The following is a 22534-nucleotide window of genomic DNA, read 5'->3' as shown; positions in this document are numbered from 1 at the left end:
TGGGTCTCACCAGAAACAAGTCAAACAGAGCTGTGATCTTTTCTGGATGTTTTAGTGGAGCCAGGTTTCCTGCTGCTTGTTTTTAGGGTTGTCAGGACTTGGTTCCCTGCCCCTGTAGGTCTTCCGTTCCCGTGTTCTTGCTGGCTGTAACATATGGCGACTCCTAGCTTTACGATACTGTGCTGGGGCTGTGGAGCTGGCTGGTTGGGCAAACTGCTTGCTGCACAAGCATAAAGACCAGAGTTTGGATACTTAGAACCCATGTCACAGTTGGGGTGACTGCCTGTAATCCCAGCGCATGGGAGGTAGAGACAGGGCAAGCCTGGAGCAAGGCGGTTTAGAATTCGTGAACTCTGGGTTCAGTGAGAGACCCTGCTTCAGAAAATACAGGCGAGTGATGAAGGAAGGCATCTGAGTCAATTTCAGGTTTCTGCATGTACAAATGTGTGCACCCACACAGACACAGACATATGTGTACACATGCAAGGAAAAGGAGGAGGTAAAGAAGGAAGAAGAAAAGTAGTGTCTGCTGTTTAAACTCTTGGAATCTGCTGTCCTAGTTAGGGTTACTTGTTAACTTGATAGCCCAGAGTCATTTGAGGGAGTCTGAATTGTGGTGTGCAGACCTGCTGCCACATCTGTGAGAAACTATCTCGACTGATGATTGATGTGTCCACAGCCCACTGTGGGCAGCACCATCCCTAAGCTGATGGGCCTGGTGTATAAAAAAGGCAGGATTGAGGGATTGCCAGGATCAAGCTGGCCTGTGGTCACATATGTGGGTGGGAGAGCTGGCCCACTATGGGTGGCACCGTCCCTAGGCTGATGGGCCTAGGTTTATTAAGAAGAGGAAGAAGGGCCAGGCAGTGGTGGCATACATTGTTAATCCCAGCACTTGGGATGCAGAGACAGGTGGATCTCTGTGAGTTCGAGGCCAGCCTGGTCTACAGAGTGAGTTCCAGGACAGGCTCCAAAGCTACACAGAGAAACCCTGTCTTGAAAAACAAACAAAAAAGAAAGAAAAGAAAAAGAAAGAGAAAAAAAAGGAAAAGGCACCGCAACAGGAGCAACTGTGCCATTTCTTAGTTTCTAGCGGCATTTCCATCCTCAATGTTATTAAAGTTTTGTCAATAAATACCAGTTTTAAATTCAGCTTAACCTGAGGATGGTTTCACAAAGGAGTTCTATAACCGACTTCAGAGCAGGAGTCATAGGAAGCTTCATCTAGCAAATTACACATTGGCCACCAGACATGAACAAGACAAAGTGCCAAGGTCCAGCCAACAAGTTGCCACCGTACCTCATCCCTGGCCATAAACGCTGCCTAATTGCTCCACGCTACAGCTCTGAGATTCCGTTTGCTTTGGGGGACACCTGATTACAGAATTGTGGATGAAATAGAATTGAGATATTAAAAATTACCTTATCTTTTGATAATGGATAGGAACAAAGAGTTCTTCAATCTGTTAACCAAGAAGCACAAAAGACAAGCAGCTCTGTCCCCTTTATCTACTGGAGTGTTTTGTCGGCCTGCAGCGTCTTAATGAGTGTCACCAGCAGAGGGCACTGCCCACAAGCTTATTGGGCCCACTTGATGCTGCACAGCGCCTCGGCTTGTTTTGGTCAGGCTTTGAAGTACAGGCTTTAACTTTTCAAAATCTCTGCTATGCAATGGTTGAGAACCTAGCCCAGCACCAACCAACGGAACCCCTAGATCTACCCATCACTGCCCCCCAAATGCCATAAAGATATAGACTCACAGAATACTGCTGGTTTGAACCGAGAGCAGTTTGTTCTGAAAGGGAGAAGTTATACCATGTTTAGGGACCAAATGACAATTCTAGAAATGGGAAAGAAACAGGAATCAAGAGGCCCAGAGGAAGCTGTTATCTGTGGTCTGAAGGAACTAAAGTTCTACTCAAAGAACGGAGTGGGAAGAAAGTAAGTGCCAACCTCTGGCCCTTTGTCAATGGCATGTCAAGCAATTGGCATTTCTTTCTGATGCCGATGGCTCGCCTACATCGTCAGTGAGGACATTTCTAAGAGGCAGAAGCTGCAGACCAGTGTGCCCATGCATGACCTCTGTCACTCGTGGGCAATCTCACTCCTACTCACACAGCCCCAGGGCTCTTGTGTGGCATTTTGATGCTCACACACCGAACTCATCTGCCAGCTCAGGATCTGTGGCAGAACCTAGTCACAGCATGTCACCCATTCAAGAGGCTGGTCACCCTTTGAGGGAGGAAGTTTTCTCCTTAGGTCACTCTGATGGTTCCCTCAAGATTAGCTTAGGTTAGCCTTAAAACAGAGGCATTTCCCTGGTTCCCAGGACTTTGCAGTTGTAGCATGGAAAATGTATGCTTCTAGCCAAGGAGACCACCCACTGCTCTGCAAAGGCATTCCAAATCTGCACCCTTCATATGTAGTGATAGAGGGTGTCAAAGCTGAAAAGATTCATCCCCTGGAAGCCCTTGGTTTCCTAGATGAGGGAGACAAAGAACAAGTAATAAGAGCTCCATAGAGAAATCATCCAGACTTGTCCCTTCTGCCCCTCTGCCCTGGGTTTCCACAAAAGGAAGGATGCTAGAATGGGTTTCTAGTGTTTGGAGGTGGTGATCAGGAGTAGAAGGGAGAGGCAAAGTGGGGTTCTGTGCAGGGGTGGGGTGGTGGTGGTGGGTGGGGTGGCTCCTGGGATTAGAGGAATTGAAAGCCAGTATAGTATGCTTGGCTGGGGCTTGGGTACTTACCCCGCCTGTGAGCCGTTACAAGTCTTGGCATCATTTCTGGCCATGGGTTAGGCCAATGGGAATGGGTTCAATGACTCAGGTCCATTTTGCCTGAGGCGACTATGCCAGCAACCCTACCCACTTCTCTCCAGCCTTTCTGTTCACAACTGTTTGCTCATAGGGTATTGTTAAAGTCAGGAACAAAGTGATTGTGTGTGTGTGTGTGTGTATATATATACACACACATACTTAGGTCTGGGAAAACGTTTGCGGGAAGAGAGGAAAAGCATCTGGTTAAATCCAGGCTTCTGGGTAACAAGGATTAATGGTTTGAATACCATCCAGTTTCTGAGTCTCCAATTCTACCCAATTTCCTTCTATTCAGCCCTGAGCAGGGTGGAGAGCCTTTATCAATACAGGACTCGGTGGGACCTATGCATGTGCTTCCACGTTTCTCAGGTGAACGGAGTCTGGAACCTTGTACATTGTGGGTGGGGGAAGGGCACACACTACCCAAGGAGCAGCTGCTTGCTGTTCTTGTCTGCACAGACCAGATGTGGCTCCCCAGAGCACTGTTTCTTGAAAATTTAGTCACAGTAACTTCTTTCTTCTAATCAACAGACTAGAAAGTTGACCAATGGCAAACACATCTCCATGCTTATAGGCTTATGTCCCCTCTGCTCCCAACCCTATGGCCCCATCTGTGATCTCCCCAGGAATATGGTAGAAGGTAGGGACTGGTTTGTCACATATTAGATACTCCCTGTCACGGCATTCTACAGGTGTTATTCTCAAGTGACTGCTGCCAGGAGAAGCTTTTGACACAAGAGTTAAGAAAGTCAAGGGGCCTCATAGAGCCTTAAAAAGGTCTCTTGCCTACCAGCGTTCTCTGTAGATTGCTCATAGGAGACTACAGCGGGGGTCAGTGGCCAGTGATACCTCAGCCTGACTAAATGGGCTTTCTCTATGCTATTCTGGCTATCGTTGCCTGAGACTTCCTCTCCCCGTTTAAGATGTGGCCTTGGCTGCTTGTTTCTGGGTTGTTCTCCTCATCTGAAAAGTCCTCAGTGCCTTGCAACTCCTGGGAGATGGTGGAGAGAACAGCCTGGGGGACAGTGGCCCTACTTCTACAATGATAGGCCCACCAAGAAAGTGTACCCCTACTTCCATAATGACAGGTCCACACAGAGGAAGTATCTCAGTAGATGTTTTGCTTTGCAGTTGGGACTTGGTCCCCCAAAATTCAAAGCCCCTCCCCCTCTATGAAGCCCCACCCCCATGCATCATCACATTCATCTGCCACCCTTAGCCTTCCGTGAGTGGCCAGGTAGCACCCGGTCTAGCCCTGAGTGGTTCTCACCCAGTCCTCCACTTCTTTGGTCACACTGGGGTTATGTATTAAGTACAACATCCATCTCCATTTGCCTAAGGTTGCAAGAGGATAATTTAATCAGATTATCTAAGGAAGTCTTTGTTTACTCAAAACAAACTGAGCCACCCAAGCTAGTTATAGAAAGTTCCAGACTGCCTTTACCTGAGAAGCAAACAAGTGCAGAGGGCAGTGGTCCCACTGTGTCCTTTCTGGGCCTGTTGTAGTGCCCAGATCACCATCCTGCTCAGGGACAAACAAAAGGCTAGCAATTCTTTTCTGGGCTGGGGTATAGCTCAGTTTATAGAGAGTTTGCTGAGCATACACAAAGCCCTTGGTTTGATCTTCAGCACTGCAAAAACCCAGTGTGGCCATGCATACTGGAAACTCCAGCGCTGTCCAGGTGGAGGCAGGAGGATCAGAAACTCAAGGTCGTCCTCAACAATATAGAGCTTGAGGCTCAAATGTGAAGGGTAGAGTATGAGACCCTGCCCTTCCCAAAAAAAAACCATCCCCATCCCTCAGGTCTCCTCTTCCCGACCTGTTTGTCATCTCTCCTGTTTCTCTGTCTCCCTACAATCAGGGTCTTCAATGACTGTTCTGCTCCTGTCCTAGCCGGTACCCAGGAACCACAAGGGTTTGTAGCTGCAGCCTGTGTAGATCCTCACACGTGAACACGCCTCTCCAGTGAGTCCTTGAATCTCAGCTGGGGACCTTGACACCTTTTGCGATGGTTTGAGTAAGAATGGCCCTCATGAGCTCATATATTTGAATGCTTGGCACCAGAAAGCTGAACTTTTGATAGGATTAGTAAGATTAAGAGGCGTGGCCTTGTTGGAAGAAATGAGAGGAAGTGTGTCACTGGGCGTGGGCTTTGAGGTTTTAAAAGCACACCCCAGGCCCACAGTCTCTCTTTCAGGCTATAGACCAGGAAGTAGCTCTCAACTATCTCTCCAGCACCACACCTGCCTGCTACCATGTTCCCTATCATCATGCCCCCTGCCATGATGATAATAGACCTATCCTCTGAGCCTGTAGTCAAACCCCCAATTAAATGTTTTTTTGTTTGTTTTTCGAGGCAGGGTTTCTCTGTAGCTTTGGAGCCTGTCCTGGAACTAGCTCTTGTAGACCAGGCTGGCCTCTAATTCAGAGAGATCTGCCTGCCTCTGCCTCCCAAATGCTGGGATAATAGGCATAAACCACCACCTGGCTAAATGCTTTCTTTTATAAGAGTTGCCTTGGTCATGGTGTCTCTTTATAACAACAGAACACTGAAGGTACCTTTCTTCAGTTTCTTCAGCACATAAGACTGAATCTGGCTTTACTGCAGTATCCACAGAAAAGAAAAGTCCCTGAATACTTGTGTGATGTGTGTGTGTGTGTGTGTGTGTGTGAGAAAGAATCAGAAGACAACCTCAGTGTCATTTCTCAAGTATCACACACCATTAATCTTTTTGTTTCTTTGTTTCCTTTGTCTTTATTTATGTGTGCAGGTGTTTCGCCTGCATGTATGTGTGTATGGTGTACATGTAGTGCTGGTGTGATGTGGGATTCCCCTCTGTGTGCTGTGAGTACCATTGGTTAATAAAGGACTGATGTGGGCCTGCGCAGGGCAGAATATAGGTAGGCAGGGAAAAAACTAAGCTGAATGCTAGGAGAAAGGAAGGTGGAGTCAGGGAGAAGCCATGCAGTCCTGCCAGAGCCAGATGAAACTTTACCCAGTAAACCACAGCCATGTGGTGATACACAGACTACTAGAAATGGGTTAAATTAAAATGTTAAGAGTTAGCAAATAGAAGCTAGAGCTAATGGGCCAAGCAGTGATTTAAATAATATAATTTCTGTGTGATTATTTTGGGACTGAGCAGTGGGAACCAACAAGTGGATTTATTTCAACAAATTGGCACCCACGTGGCCAACTAAATCCATGTAAAACCTGAGAGGACTTGCAAAGGAATTCTAGACACTAAAAAGTTAAGTTTAGTCTCATTTTTTTTTTCTAATGGGCTTTGCTTGCTTTGCTATAGCTCCTTTAAGAGAAGTTTTTCTGATTCAGCAGTAGCAGAAAAAAAAAGTCGCTTTATGCAGGGTGGGGTCAGGATTACATGAGGCTGGGAACTCTGGTTCAGGGGCTTCCTGGACTCTGGATGGGGAATGTTAGGGCATGTAGTATTCCCTGAAGGACACATGCTTTCTTTAAAAAGTGACTCACAGGGATGGTGATTGGGGTCTCCTCAGGGCATCAAGCTGGACCCATGTGCTTCTTTGCTGTCTCAGCTGGTGTGCAGGTGGTATGTAGTTGGTGTGCAGGTGGTGTACATTTGGTGTGCAGGTGGTATGAAGGTGGTGTACATTTGGTGTGCAGGTGGTGTGTAGTTGGTGTGCAGGTGGTGTGCAGCTGGTGTGCAGGTGGTATGTAGTTGGTGTGCAGGTGGTGTACATTTGGTGTGCAGCTGGTGTGCAGCTGGTGTGCAGCTGGTGTGTAGTTGGTGTGCAGATAGCCCTCTTCATTTTTCTGTTTCTTACCCTCTGTCTGGTGGTTCCTGTCCACCTGGGTTGGGTTGGGCATTGCTTTCCCTGCTGGACACCTCATTCAGCTCAGTTCCATGGAATCGATCCAAGAAGGCATCAGGTCTCTGGTCCTCATGATGTAAGTGCCTGGCAGCCCACGTACGAAGTGAGATGATGAGGCGTGACACCCTGGGAAGGGAAAGGACAGACAGTGATTAGAGAAGCAGAGGTGACCAGCGGAGGTGAGGCTGGGGGCCTGTGGCTCAGGCTTCTGTCTCTCCTACGCCCTTTCCTTCACTTTTCCCGTTCCCTCTCCAGCCTGGGGCAGAGCCTCATTGATAAATGATGCTGTCTCTTTATTACGGCTTTGCCCTTTCAGCTCTCCCACAGCCACGCTCCCTCCAGTGGGGCAGCAGCAAGCATTTCTACTCATTATTCCTTTTGCCCAAAGCAGATCTCTTGTTAGGGTTGCTAAATGAGAATTGGAAAGTTCATCAGTTAAGGGCCCTTGCTGCTCTTGAAGCGGATCTGGGTTTGGTTCCAAACAGCTGACAACATTTGTGATTCCATTTCTAAGGAATCTGATGCCCTCGTCTGAATTCTATGGGCACAAGACACTCACATGGCACAGTACATACATGCCAGGCAAGATGCTCGTACACATAAAATTAAAAAATGAAACCTTTGAAAAATATTGCTAGGCATAGGAACAGTGAAAGCATACACTCCTTGGGGTTTAAATGTGAAATGCCCCCATAGGTTCATGTGTTTGAGCACTAGGTCTCCAGCTGGTAACACTGTTTGGAAAGATTGGGCGACTGTTGGCAAGTAGAGTCACGCTAGAGAAAGCCTTACTGGAGGCAGGCATTGATGTTTTATGCCCAGCCCCACTTCCCTTTGCTTTCTGCTTCCCAACTGCTTATACAGTGTTCATCTCCCCCAACCCCGTGCCACTTTTGCTGTGATGGAACTGTAAGTCATAATAAACCCTCTTCCCTTAAGTGGCTTCTTGTCAGGTATCCGCTCAGACAACGGATGATATAATGAAGATAATCCTCAAATAAGGTTGAATTTAGAGCAAAGAGTAAAGGAACAAGCATCCATAGAGTGTGAGTCCACCCCCTCCACAAATCTATTAATTTTTTCTCATAAGCTCCAGTACCGCATTCAGGCTGGTGCAGAAGTACCTTCCCAACATGTCTAATCCCTATCCTAATACGAGACCCTGCTAGGAGCGGGCTATGGGGTCAGTCCCTGAGACCACAGTCCATGCTTCTAGAGCTTATCATAGCTGGGACATTCTTTGAGAAGCCTGCCCCTGCCTTGCCTCCCACCTCCTGTGTTTCCTCTAGAGAAGGAGAAGATATACTCAACCTCATTTCTCTGCTTTTAGACTTTAATTCTTAGCATTTGTGTGTGGGGTGTGTGTGTGTGTGTGCACACGCATGCACCTGCTTATGTGCACACCATATAAGGCTGTTGTGAGACAGCCGATGTGAGTTCTGGGACCTGAGCCTGGGTACTTTGTAAGAGCAGTTGGTATTCTTACTTAACATTGAGCCATTTCTCAAGCCCTCCTTCCCTCTGCCTCTGTTTCTCTGCTTTTGCTTTTTCTGGTTTCCTTTGCATATTATCTATAGAGACTTCCACAGATGGTGTTCCTAATACAATCAGCCCTAAGCAACTTGCTATCAAGTCATGAAATGCTAAATACCTTGACCCTAATTATACGCTTGCAATATTGAAGCAAGAAAGCAACCCTCACACGATGCTGGGATTGGTTTGCGTAGACATATTTTGAGGGGTCTTGTGGGAGTTGCTCTCGGCTCTGGACACTGTCCCTGCCTATCCTCTGCTAAGGGAATAGGAGGAAGGTCATTCCCCCCACTCCCTCCAGTTCCAGCCAGCAGGATCAGACAAGGGGCCCACAGTGCATCACCCCTGCTGCTGAACAACTGGACAGCTCCATGGCGCTGGAGCTGGGTGTTTCACTCAAGGCCATTCTCAGCCCTGTGCCTAATGACTGTGTGATCAAAGAGAGCCAGAAATAAGTGGGACATGTAGAAGGAGGCACAAAGCCCGTGAAAACCTACAGCATAAGGAAGCAAATGACAGCTGCTTCCCAGCCCCCTCCTCCGCCTCCTTGGCTCCATCTTCACCTCCTCAGACCACATGGCTGTCCTGAAACAGTGCCCTGTCCTGTTTACCTGAGGTCCTTTTCATTTCCACTGACTTGAAGACACTCTTCTTCTCTGCAGCCGGACACTTGTTTTATTAATACACAACACTGGAAACCATTTCAATACCCAGCTACAGCCAGCTCCTTAAAAACCATGATAGAGGGACTGAGGACGGCTTAGTACATAAAGTTCTGGCCGTGCAAGCTCAAGGACCCCGATTTCAGGACAGAGACGAGAGGAGCTCTGGAGAGCAGTGGCTGACCAGTGACCTTCAAATTCAGTAAGAGATTTAAGGTGGACAGCAACTGAGAAAGACTCTCTCTCTCTCTTTCTCCCACGCACACCCTTCCGGAGTAGAATATCATTTTCTACAATTAAGAATACAATGAATAAATAGATAAATAAATACGAGGAATGAATAAATATCTATTTACTTGACAATCGGTTTAACTAACACTATAGATGCACAGCTGTAAAACTGTTGGCTTAAGAAAATAGCTAGAAAGTAATGAACCCAGCATCTGTGGAGCCATGGATGGCTGCCGGGAATGGTACAACTCCACGGAGCCAGCGTTGTTAGAAGCGTTTTCAGATAAGGCTCGGAAAAGTAGGGTGACTTTCCTTATGTGTACTGCTGTTAAAGCCAGGTACAGATTTTTCCAAAGGGAGGTAGTGCTTAGAGATTTGCTAATCTGCCCGGCGCTTTTGCAAGGATGCACGCTACAGAGTCTAGATGTACTGAGAAACCTAGAAACCTTCCAGAGTTACTTCAGAAAACACCATCCTCGGCACATCACTGTGTCCATTCAGGGTCCTCTCACGGTGACCCACTCTTACATGGCCTCTTTTGGACTTGTTCTGAGTCCTCCCAGGACTGAGAAGCACTCAATACTATTTTTATTAAAGTAATTTCCAAACTAAAGCTATTTTTCTTTGGCTTGTCTGGGCTCGGAACATCTGGCTCAAGAGGATAGAAGTTAGTGACTGATAGATTTTCGGGTGCTCGGATCCTTGCCTGTTCTGCAAATCTTCAACCATATCTAATACACCTTCCAAGGCATCTCCACATTCTTTCTGCCTCACTCTCTCTTTTCCCAAAGTAAAGATTGTGCAGGGTCCTTTACCTGGCTGGCCCCTGACTCGTGAAGAAGCTCCGTGCCGATCCAGCCAGTCCCTGGGTCTCCATGGCGATCCCTGGCTGCAGTGTGGAAGATGTCTCCTCACATGGTAAGTGAGACTTAGCAAATCAAATATGCAGCATGCTAATTGATTTCCAGCTCATCCATCTCCCAGAGAGTCAGGAGTGAGATGGGCGGATGCCCGCAGCAGGAGGAAAGACACCGTTGCAGATTCTCAAACCAAAGGTCCCCTACTTCTGCCCATCACAAACCTGGACCCCTGAGATGAAAATGATCCTTTCTTTTACATTTATTTATATGGTGTGTATGTGTGCAGGTGCATGTACCTACCATGCAAGTGTGAAGATCAGGGTGACAACTTGTGGGAGTATGTCCTGTCCTTCCACGTGTGTGTCCCAGGGGTTGAACTCAGGTTCTCAGCCTTGGCAGCAAGCACCTTTACTCACTGAGCCATATTGTCAGCTCTAAGACGTACTTTCTTTACAGCAATTCCGACCAAGGAGAGATTGTAATCAGTTACTGTATATGAGTTAAGTGAAGGCTGAGGGGATAAGTAACAGGTGCCAGCATGATATCCAACAGAGATTGGGGTCAGGAGAAGTCCCAGTGCCTGCCATCTTGGACCATAGCCGATGTTTCCATGCAATGCTTCTGGAACAAAGATTTTTACTTCCAACACATCACAGACTTCTGTATCTGGTCTACCTCCTTCCAGAAGCCTCCTTCCTACTCTGTGTGCTGTAGACACATTTTCTTGACAGTTACACACTTCTCTGGTAGCCTTCCTACAACTCTGGACCCTTGCATGGGTTTGGCCTCCCCCTCTAAGCAGAATTAAAACATTTTGAGCAGAGTTGTCAAGAGCAAATTCACTCACCCTTTGCTAAACCCTGTCCCTGTCCCCAGCAATGCAGTAAAGGGGAGCCTCTCCAGCCGTGCATGCAGGGAGGACAGCCCGTGTGTCCATAGGGCAGGTGACCACGCTGGTAATGGAGCCTGGTATCTGACGAACACCTCGACTAAGACCAAGAGTGTGTCCGGGAGCATTTCTCTTTCTTTTAAAAAACCTCCTAAGGCTGAATCTGACCAGCCTGATTAAAAGTCAGCCAGGCAGTGTGTGTGTGTCCCCCCCCCCCACTTCACTCGGTGACTCTTGGAGGAAACCCAGCAAGACAAATTAATTCTATCACGTGGCCTATTCCAGACTAATCGGCTTTCTTAACAGGGTGGTTGAAGAGGCAAACATTAAGTCTGGGGAAAGCGTCACTCCCCAGGTTGAGAGATTAGAGTCCTCGGATGCCAGGTGCTGAGTCCCCTCTAGCAGCAAGCCCCCCGCAGGGATGGGATGTGGAGTGGGCTGAGGGCTCATGTCCGATCTAGGATGTCTTTGGATAGCCAAATGGCCACACAGCCCCTTCTCCCAGCTTCCTCCCAGCAAGGTCACTTTTAAGCAGGAACCACATGGAGTTAGACAGCCTATGGTGTTGGCCATCTTCAGTGATGGGGACCTGTACAGTGTCTGGCTCCCATTCATTCTTCCTCAAGTTCAAGTCTTCCCTTATAACAGCCAACTCAATATGACCACGTTCCTGAGGTCTAGCTTGGCCATGCAGGGAAAACAAGAGCACCTGATGATTACTGGGGCCAGTCCAAGGAAGTATGTGTTTGTATGTTGTTGGTAGCTATAAGCCAAGTCCAAAAGCCTTACAATGCAAGTGGCTGGTAACTCCAATGTCCTTAAGTTGCATATGTGTGACTGATTTTTTTTTTTTTTTAAGAGTTGAATATCAGGCCTCCCCATCTATCTGACTCATGTGATGTTTATGTGATGTTTGGGGTCTTTGGGGTACGAAGGAATCATTCTTGTGTCATCTCCCAACATGATTGCAAATACAACAAATTGCACACCATTGATTGACAGCTTACGGTGTATCAGCTGCAACCAGTTTACCACATATCTATGCAAGGATGCTGGGAGAGAGGGGGAAATGAAAGTCCAGAGGGCTTATGTAACTTCCCTGGGGTCACGAGGCCAAATGACAAAGGGGCAATTCTGATGTCCTTCCACTCCGTTTCAAAGGCTGCCCTCATCATATCCATGGATCTGCCCCCTGTGTTTCAACTGACAATGTAAATGCAAACAAAGTTGAATAGAATATGGCTGAGGATGAATTCCTGCAGCATGCTGTCAGAGACACGGCTCTGGCTCGCCTGGCTGCCTTCCATGGGTAGGGCTCAATTTTCAAACCGCTGGATACGAGTGTCCCTTTGTACCCTTGAGAGTCAACTCACGGCTTCCCAGTGTACCCGGAAGAGGCACTGCCAGGGGCCCTGCTGTTACTGCAGCTGCCAAGGTTGCCCTCCTGACATTCTGCAGACAGTCAAGGCAGGAGGTAGATCCCACGGTGCCTTGGTCAGTTTTAGGAGGTACAGTCAGGGACAAAGCATGTCTATCTTGAGTCCTTGGATCCAAGAAGTTAGCATGCCCTGGGAGGTGGGTAGTCGCTAATGTTGAGGGCTCTGTCAGAGTGTGTGTGTCTGGAAGATCCAGAGGCAGCTCAAAGGACAGAAGTGTTCTGACTCACCATCCGCTCTTCCAGCACTAGGCTCCATGAGGCCCAGCCAGTATTTCTACTCAGTCTCTCATCTGTTCATTGCCTAGTGCCAGACCTCCTGGCATGTTTAGCGAAGGAACTAAAGTTATGATATGTGAGGTGGGCAAGGCAGAGCAGTGAGACGCTGCATACAGACTGTCTCACTGCTGCGATCAGGGTAGGTGGTAGGGTGAACAGGCAGGAGGCTGGATTTAATTTCTTATTCCAGCACCTGTCCGGTGGGTAACCTGAGGGCTGATCACTCATCCTCTCATAACTTAAGTTTATGATCTTCATAAAGAAAGAAAAATGTGCAACCCCCTGCTGATTTGAGTATTGCTCCAATAGTCCAGCCCTGATAGGCACACGTAATCCCCAAAGAGTGAGGAGAACCTTCTACGATATGAATGCAGGGGATCCAAAGAGGGCTTTTCTTCCTATTGTGTCTCCTGCCTTGCTTCATGAAATTCTGCTCCTGATTATGTCTTGCATTGGCCTCTAACCTTGGGAAATATCTGGGAACATTTGTATAGCAAATCTAATTATAGCCCACACTCTCTCTCCAAAGATGCTCAGCTCAACTAGGGAATGTGTACATACCACGGTGGTCTTATCAGATTACAATGGACTGAGGAATTCCCACCAACTAACAACACACAGCCTATGGCCACACCACTGTGACATTCCCCGACAACAGACTTCCAGGAAGGTATCCTCACTGTCAACTGCGTGATTGTCATTACTTCTCAGAGAACCTTATCTTAGCAAGCACATCAAAGAGAGATGGACAAAGAAAAGAGGAACTGAGAATTCTAGGTGAATTTGAGCCTCCAGGAAGACACAGGTACTGATGAGGATAAACAAGGTAGTTAGTGAGATGATGGAGATCTAGAACCTTCCAAGAAACTGAGTGGCAGAAGACAGAGGGCTGCTAGGGAACAGCCTGACACCAAGTCTGGCAACAACTTCAGGTGTGATGCTGTCTTCCAAGCACAAATGCTTACTGGACTTTAACAGGGTCAGGCTAGACCCTGGCGTCTCCGACAAGCCAACCTCAGCCACTTGCCCTAAATAAGCTAATTACTATTTAAAGAGACAATTTAATAGCAGAAAAAGATTTATTTAATATTGCCATATTGGGAAGAGGGATAAAGAGGTCCAAATTACTCCCCAAGTCCATCTTTGGGATCCTAAAGTGAAGTTTACATAGAAGGCCAGATGCATACAAAGGTAAGACATTTTGGTCATGACATGGTCCTGACTGTCGTTATCCCATCTTTGCCTGGGTTCCAGTGTCTCCACCAAGTTGGCCTGCTGAATTGTTGACCACCTGTAAATCTGTTCTGAGGAGATCAGTTCCCCTCTGACTGCTGGTACCAGGTGTCAGTCTCTCCTTCTCCCGGTGTGAGAGGCTCTCTGAAGTCAACAAGGACAATGCCAACCAGTACGAAACACTGAAATGATTTTTAAAACATGAGAGATGCTTCCAACTGTGACATTCGACCTCCAAAGCGGTGTGTAGAGGGAAGCCAGTGTTGGGACGGTTTCCGATGTCACTTGTCACTGAGTGAGGGCAGAGGTGCCATAAACATCAGAGCTAGTAACTGACTTTGCGCTCTGTGTAACATCTTGTCTTGCTCAGGTGACATGGGGACAGGAGAGCAAACACACATGACCTTCTGGCACAAGGCTAGAGAACATGACACTCTTCTTCTTCTCAAGCCCTGAGGACTCCGAATGACTCCAGTGCTACTAGGCACATGTGACCAGGGACTGGAAGGCAGTGCGTTTTTAAGTCTTTGGTCCTTGAGAAGCAGGGTGAAAATGGTTTTCTTTGGTGATAATTGCTTTGGGCTCTGCACAGACAGCAGTATAACGAAAGCCTCTTTTCTGTAAGACACAGACCTCTGTGCCCCAAAGCTCTCTCAAAATAGCTACACCAGGAAACGGTTTGGGATTTGGGGTGCCCTCAGACCTCATTGTAATTCTCTGTAGCACACTCTGAAGTCTTTTGCTAGTGTGGTATCTTAAAAAATATGTTGGATGGCTCCTAGATAATTGAGTCAAACAACTAAGTAGAAAAGAAAAGTTCAAGGCTTTGGGAGTCATGTTTTCTCATGTGGGCTAGGTTGGCCTTGAACTTGTTTGCATTTCTCTGGTTTCCAATACTGAGGCTGTAGGCATGTGCTAAGGTTGAGACATTTTTACTTCTGGTACTTTCAAGATGTATTTTTTTTTTTCATTTGAAGGAAGCATTTTCATCCTTTCTTATGATGTTCCCTTGGGAAATTAACTTTGATAACTTAATAAAGAGAAAGGAAAAACCGGGCCCCCAATGTGGTGAGAGATCTGCTGGCAAGGCTGTCTCCAGAGACAAAGCATTGGAGTTCTGTCTTCCTAGGGGCATTTAGGGAAGGACTGGTGGCACACAGGGACTGGAAAGCCCATTCTCTGATTGGGAACAAACAATGCCTTCTATTTCAGTCCACAAAGTCTCAATTATTTATTCCAAAAGCTCCCCCAAAGGACTGGGATTTGAATGTGATGATGTGATCTGTCTAAACACAATTTCTCCCCATAAAAATCATTGTGTTTAGACTCACGATGTTTTGTTATAAGCCAGAGTCCTTTTAAAATCTGCTTTAAAAATCCTATACACATGGGTGCTTTCCCTGTGTGTGTGTCCGTGCACTACACATGTGCCTGGTGCCTGAGAGGCCAGAAGAGGGCATCAGACACTCTGGGTCTGGAGTTACAAATCATTGTGAGCCACCATGTGGGAGCTGGGAATTGAACCCTGATCTTCTGGAAGAACAGCCAGTACTCTTAGCCGCTGAACCACCTTCCCAGCCCCATTTGTTCAATCGCAGAGAGAATAAATAAATGTGAGGATGGGTTGAAAAGCCCTGGATGGATATAGACTGTGCCTAAGTCCTCAAGACAGCTTTACTTTTATCCTGCACACATGCTGGGTCCTCCTTGCTGATCCCAGGGAACATTCTGGAATTTCCTGTATCTATGCAATGTTAGAACACAATGGCTGCTCAGGCCACGGCCCCTCCCGGTACTCTTCTTCCTCTCTAACAGGTGCTTGCCAAGACCCCACCAGTCTCCAGATAACAGGCATCCCTGTGTGGGGAATCTCTCACCTGGGAAGTGAGTTTACATCCGAGTGTAGTACGGGACAATTGTCTATATTCTGTAAATTACGTTTTAAACAAACGCTGATTGGCCAGTGGCCAAGCAGGAAGTATAGGTGGGACAACCAGACAGGAAGTAGAGGTGGGTCAACGAGAACAGGAGAATTCTGGGAAGAAGGAAGCTCCCTCTGCAGTCCTGTCCAGACACAGAAGAAGCAAAATGTGACTACGCTGCTGAAAAAGGTACTGAGCCATGTGGCTAACACAGATAAGAATAATGGCTAAGTTATAAGAGTTAACAAGAAGCCTGAGCTAATGGGCCAATCAGTTTATGATTAATGTGGACCTCTGTGTGATTTATTTGGGACTTAACGACTGCGGGAACAGGGCAGGACAGAAAACTCAGTCAACACAAGTGGGTATTGGTGGACACAGATCCTGCTCCCAACCCCCTTCTCCGTCTCCTGCCTGGGAATCAGAGGATCTGGCAGCAAGCTTGAACTGCAAAATCTCCCCCATCCTCAGAAAGGTACAAGAGACTGATGCCTCAACTCCATGGGCCCTGGTTTCCTTTCTCCAGAACCCCTGCTGAGCTGCTGTCTATTTGTTTTTCTGCTCATGGCATTTCGTAAATCTTAAAGCCTCAAGGAACCGCCTCTGTCTTGGTGTCCTCGTTGGTATCCTAGAGCTTTCTCTTCTTTGAGCTGACTGCTTATATAAGAGAGAGCATCTCTCTCCCCCCCAAAGGATGCATTCTTCCTGTTCTGTGGAAAGCTCTGTTTGACCCCTGGGACTTGTAGTCATCTGTTGCCAAGTGTTCACTGTATGGATGGTCAGAGAGGACACAAGGGGCCTCAGTGAGACTCAGTGTGTGGGCAGGCTGAGAAAGCACTACCTGGGCACAGGCAAGGAAGGACTACTTCTAGATGCTTGGCCACCCGCGAGATCTGAGGACAAGAGAAGAGATGACTTCTCATGTGAGAGACCAGGGAGGACTCACCAGAAGGAAGGGTGAGCCCTAAATGTAACCAAGAAAATGACGGACTACTTCGCCATATGCATCAAGGACCATGCCAAGAGCATTGTGTTCACTGGCAGTTTTAACCTCACCACAAGTCAGAAAGTCAACACTAGACTGACTCCTTCCCTGGATGAGGAAATGGAGGCTTGGTGCATTTGGACAACTTACCAGAACTAAGCAACTGCAGAGCCAGTGTTTAGATTCGGGCTGTCTGACCTGAATCATGCTGACTATGGAAAGTGGGACAGGCAGGAAAGGGGGCGGGTGACCCATCTTTCTGTCATAAGGAAATACCTGAGATAATCAACTTATAAGCAAAACAGGTACATTTTGGTTCATAGTTTTGGAGACTCTAGTCCACAACAGACCAGCTCTGTTGCTTTGGGCCAATGACTGGCCAATGACCATATGATGGCAGTCCATCATACAGAGTGGAGCCAAAAATAGAGGGCCTGAATCCCACAGCTTCCTTTGGAGCTATGCATCCAAAGACTTTAGGTGCTTGCACAAAGTCTACCTCTTAAAGGCTCTGCCTCCTCCAAGCAGCGCCACCCATAAACCATTAACTCTTGGGCCTTTCGGTGATAGTCAAGACCCAAATCTAGAATGGCAAAGTGGTACTTTTCAAAGGGCATCAGTCCAGATCCCTTAACCATGATGCTAACACCATCAGCTTGTGTATGATACTTGCCTGCTCAGAATATAGAGACAGGCTGCAGCAAGACTGCTAGGAGCCAGACACCCATGGGAGGGAGTTGGCATGGCTTTGTGCGATGGCATTTGGCAGAAGATCATCAAGAGCTCTCATGGCCCCACAAGTCAGAAGCAATGGTAGGTCAATGCAGAGTCAGTATAAGGTCCACAGTAGTTTCTGGTTAGGCAAACATTTGGGTTAATGCTGCAGCTAGCTATCTCCAATGGGTCTGCCTTTCTCTGCGGTTTATCTCAGGGAAGAGAAACAGATGGAGACCCCGTGGCTGTGCTCTCTGCCCAGAGAACCTGGAAGCTCCTCGAGAAGCTCTTGTCAAGACCCACTGTAGGCAAAAGAGGCAGTGGGGTGAGTTCTATTTGTCTCTGACAATCTCTGTGTTCTTCCACTGAACCCAAAGTCCCAGGAGCCTAACGCTAGTGCTGGGCCCTGTGCTGCAGCTCTCTCTCCTACACACCCAAACCTGACACGGAAGACCTCTCAAGGACCTTTCTAAGGTGGTCATGAGAAAGAAGCTGTTTTTGCATGCAAAAGTCTTAGCAGTAGGCATGTTCTAATGGTGTTCGTCTTTCTTGGAGATAAGAAGCAATGACTCAAGCCACAGGAATTGGTCCCCAGGGGTGGGACACCAGTATCAGCTAATAAATTGTCCCTGTAGGGAACATCTATGCCGGGTTTAGAAGTTTAGGAAGAGCTGCAGCACCAAGAGCTACCGCACAGGGCCCAGCAGTAACATTGGGCTCCTGGGATTTGAAATGTTCCTTCCCTTCCTGGTGTCTTAGAAGGATGTAGGTTTGGAATAATAGGGATGGGTATTTGGAAGTTGCTGACTTCTTGTGTTAGTTACTTTCCCCACTGCTGTGCAAAGCGTCTGAGATAAAGCGGCATAAGGAGGAAGGGTTTATCTGGGCTCTCAGTTTGAGAGTATGGCCCATCATGAGGCAGTTGTTCACACTGCAGAGAGATGAATACTGATGCCCCACCAGCATTCCCCTTTGGTCTGGAACCCAGCCCATGCAACAGATCTCCCTTCTTGACTGGTTTGAAATAGAATCTCATAGACCCAGGCTGACCTCGAACTCTCTATTGCAGTAAAGGATGCCCTTCAATTCCTGCCTCCACCTCTCAGGGGCTGTGCCACCGTGGCTGGGTTTATGTGATGCTGGGAACCAAACCTGGGGCTTCGTGTATGCTAGCTAGGCAAGAATTCAACCAACTGGGCTACATTCCCATCCTGGAATGGAGATGACACTTTGAGACAACCTGACACACAGACATCTGAGCCTAAGAAGTAAACACATTAGATGATGACTGATTGATACATAGCTGTCCTTAGGAGATACCCCAGGATCCCCACTCCAGACAATACCCTCATCTTCAGACGCCCAAGTTCATTACATAAGATTGTAGAATTATCATAAAATCTATACATATCCTCTCTTGTGCACCCCAGTTAACCTAATCTGGAAGCTCCCCCCACCCCCGAATGTCAGGAGCCGTGTCCCCCCAAATTATTATAGGAAGCACCGCTGTGAGGAATTTTGACCAAGCCTATCTCACACCCAAATTAACTGTTAATAGAGAGCTATCTGTTAACGGAACCTGCCTCACATTTCAGACTATCTAGACAACTAGGTGTGTCACCTTGTGACTTCCTGACCAAGGAATCGTGACCTGACCGATCGTAACCTCTTGGTCTACATGACGGGCATGGACCACGTGGCATGATCCCGTGCCCCAGCCCCCCAAGCTCCTCATCCAGGGGCTATATAAGCTGTAACCATGACTCTAATAAACGGAGGCTTCGACAAATCTGCCTAGCCTCCTTCCCCTTATCAGCCTATGTCTTTCAGGTGGTGCCTCTCCGTGACCCTGGAATAACTGACCAGCCAGGCGGGTTACAAACCCTAGACAAAGTAACCCGTCAAGGTGGTCTACACCCGAAGGACATGCTCAGAAGTTTGTCTCCTAGGTGACAAACCTGCTAAGTTGCCTACCAATACCAACCACTGCATTTGTTAGAAGTTCGCTCTGGACCTGAGGACTAAGAGCCTAGACAAAGAAAAGAGCAAGCACGCATCTGAAAAAAAGGAAGGGAGGCTTGCCAAGTGAGAAGAAACGATGGATGGGGGATGGGGAAGTGAGGGACCTGTTTGGAGTCATCAGTTACCAGGCATCTCGAGAGCAGGGAGAAATTTCTAGTTTTATATAGGTTAAGCAATTCTATCATGGTAGGACAAAATGGCAAGTCTGAGAAAGTTTTCCATGGTTCAACTCAATCTTCTCAGCAAGAATCTAAGAGCTATGGACTAGAGAGATGCCCTGGAGGGTGAAGGCATTTGTCATGCAAATCTGAAAAGTTGAGGTTGATTCCTGGAACCCCCATGGTGGGAGGAGAGAGCCAACTCCTGAAAGTTGTCCTCTGACCTCCACCTGTGCACTGTATGTACCCCAATAATCATAAAATAAAATAAGAGATTAATAAATATAGCAGTCACCCAATAGGTTTTCTCCTGTGTTCTTAGACCCCAGAACTGAGGGGAAAATGCTGTTTGACTTTCCAAATGCAAACACCAAGGCATGAAGATCTCTTCAGAATTTACTAGTAAGTCCTCGGTGTTCATATGGCCACTATGTCTGAATGTCACCGATGTGCCTGACAGCTTGACTGGGAAGTGGATACTCAGTCCCCACAAAGGCCCAGGTCACTGCCTGCTTCCTGACCTTGCTTTAGAGATGAGGGGCGGGACACCTGACCTATAGGGTTCCCTGTGCTTGGGACAGAATGACAGTCCAGTACTCTGTTCATACATCCCTGGGTTTGTGTGGTAGCCCGGATACTACATATTTATGACAGAATCACACTTGGTTTCACTTGGGTCTTCATTGCTCACCTTCTCAAAGTAACCAAACTGTTTTTTAACACACACACTATAGAAGCCAGTCATGAAAAGCTAAATAGGAATAGATCACCCAAAGGAAGTTCTTTACTTCCAATCCAGTGTAGGACTCAGCCATCAATAAGTTTAATAGAGGCCTGAGTCGCAGTAGTTTACCCTGAAGCAATACCTGGTTGCAGAAAGGACCACGAACTAAAATTACTTGAGCACCACCCAAGAACAGACCATCCAAAGGAAATGCCTAACGTTCCAACCATTGTAGATAGCTAGGACCACCTGCCAGCACACACTCACCAGGATACCCTTAGACAAATTTTAGCCAATCAGGGGTCCTGAACCTCAGAAACCCCTCACTCCCACCCTTACTACTATAAAAACCCAACTCTAACTGAGCTCGGGGGCTCTCCATTTATTTCAATATGTTGGACATGTGGAGAGACCAAGTTTGCAAACTTGCATAAAATAAAGGCTCTTTGCTTTTACATATGGGACTCGTTCTCCTTGTTGGCTTTTGGGGGACTTCACGGATTTAGGAATAACATTTTTGCAGCGCGGATTTGGGCATAGCATGCACACGGACGTGCTTGCGTGCATGAGTACACTGTGTGTAGAATCTGGAGGACAACTTAGGGTATCATCCTTAGGAACAATGTCCACCTCTTGTCTCTCACTGGCCTAGAGCTACCAGTAAGGCAGTAAACCCCAGGGCTCTCCTGTGTCTGCCTCCCCAGACCTGGGATTACAAGCGTATGCCAGGCTGAGACTGATATCTTCATGCTTGTAAGGCAAGCACTTTACCAGACTGAACTAACCCCTTCCTTCTGTAATGTAGCAATATGAGCCCCATCTTCCATTTCATTCTAAACTTGGAAATCAAGCATTTAAATAAGGGACTGTTCTAAAATAAGAATGAATTGGGACTGTGAGGATCTATGTGATGACTGTCACCCTGACAGGATCTAGAATCCTCTGGGAGTACCTTGTGTAACTGAGGGGAAGACATGCCCCCTGTGGATGGCACCATTCCCTGGCTGGGATCTGGGGTAGAGGGTATGAGTGGGCAGCATCAGTCATTGCTGTCTGCTTTCCGACCGTGGATGTGATGCGACCTGCTACTCCAAGGTCCCACTGCCCTGGCTTCCCCACTGTGATGGACTGTACCCTTGGTCCATGAGCCACAACAACCCTTTTCTCCCTTAAGTGGCTTTGGTCAGAACATTTGATCCCAAGAACAGGAGAGGAAACTAAGCCAGTACAATGAACTGTGAATGCCCTGGGCGCCATCCTGTGGCTGGCTAACACTAAGCCGCTTTTCTCCCTAATCTCAGCCATGGGAACAATGCATGAACTCACACGAAACAAAAAGCCCATTTTACCTGCCGAAGCTATTCTGTGATTCGAGATCTCTGTCTGTGGTCTTGACTGAACAGCGGGTTGGGGAGGGCTGGGAACACTGGGTGTTGACCTTGGCCATCTTCACACTGGTCACACTCAGCCCCAAGGTGCTGCTAAAATGTGAACACAAAGCAGATACATTGTTAGGACACCTGCAACGCCAACTTCTGATAGACAAAGGAGAGCAAATGCTGAGGACAGTAGAGATACTCTGTGTGGCATCCTCAGGAGGGCTCGGACACATGTACTTCTCCCGCCCCTCCACCTCCTGTCTTCTACACATCCCGACGGGCTGAAGAGCTGCTCCGAGTTCAGGGCTAAACGAGTAGCTAATGAATATGTGAATGAGTAAGTAGCTGGTGGTTTCTGACGCAAAGAAGCCCAAGCATTGGGATTCTCCAGGGCAATGCGCCACCCCCTTTGGCTCTACCTTTTCTCATTTCCCGATATTCATCTTGTCCTTTGATACGTATTTCAGCAGCTCTCCTGAGTTCTGTTTCCTAGCAAAGTGTGGTGGATCATGGTGGCCTGTGCAGGAAAACAACCAGCTACATAGGCAGAGGCAGGAGGGTCATGATTTTGGGGGGTCAGCCTGGGCTACAACTTTTTATTTTCATTTTTATAGTTCTTAAAGCACTCTACTTTTTTAAAGATTTATTTTCATTTTTGTATGTATGAATGTTTTGTCTGCATGTATGTCTGCACATCATGTGTGTGGTTAGTGTCCATGGATGCCAGAAGATAGGTCCCCAGGAATTGGAGCCACGGCTTAGAGCCACTATATGGGTCCCTTGCAAGAGCAGCAAGCTATCTTAATCACTTAGCTATCTCTCCAGCCTCAATATACCCT

At 47.4% G+C, this 22534-nt stretch overlaps 1 protein-coding gene across 1 annotated transcript in view; it reads right to left on the bottom strand.

Moving 5' to 3' along the window:
- Cnga3 (cyclic nucleotide gated channel subunit alpha 3) overlaps positions 1-21763 on the bottom strand; it is a 30755-nt gene extending 8992 nt beyond the window's left edge. The window contains 3 exon segments of the mRNA XM_057751822.1: positions 6622-6795; positions 9911-10023; positions 21650-21763. Coding sequence (XP_057607805.1) covers positions 6622-6795; positions 9911-10023; positions 21650-21763 — 401 coding nt within the window.
- Positions 21764-22534: the final 771 nt, after the last annotated feature.

This window comes from Chionomys nivalis, chromosome 19 (genome assembly GCF_950005125.1).
Source record: "Chionomys nivalis chromosome 19, mChiNiv1.1, whole genome shotgun sequence".
NCBI lineage: Eukaryota > Metazoa > Chordata > Mammalia > Rodentia > Cricetidae > Chionomys > Chionomys nivalis.
The sequence above is the reverse complement of the archived record's forward strand: the minus strand, read 5'-3'. Positions and strand labels throughout refer to the sequence as shown.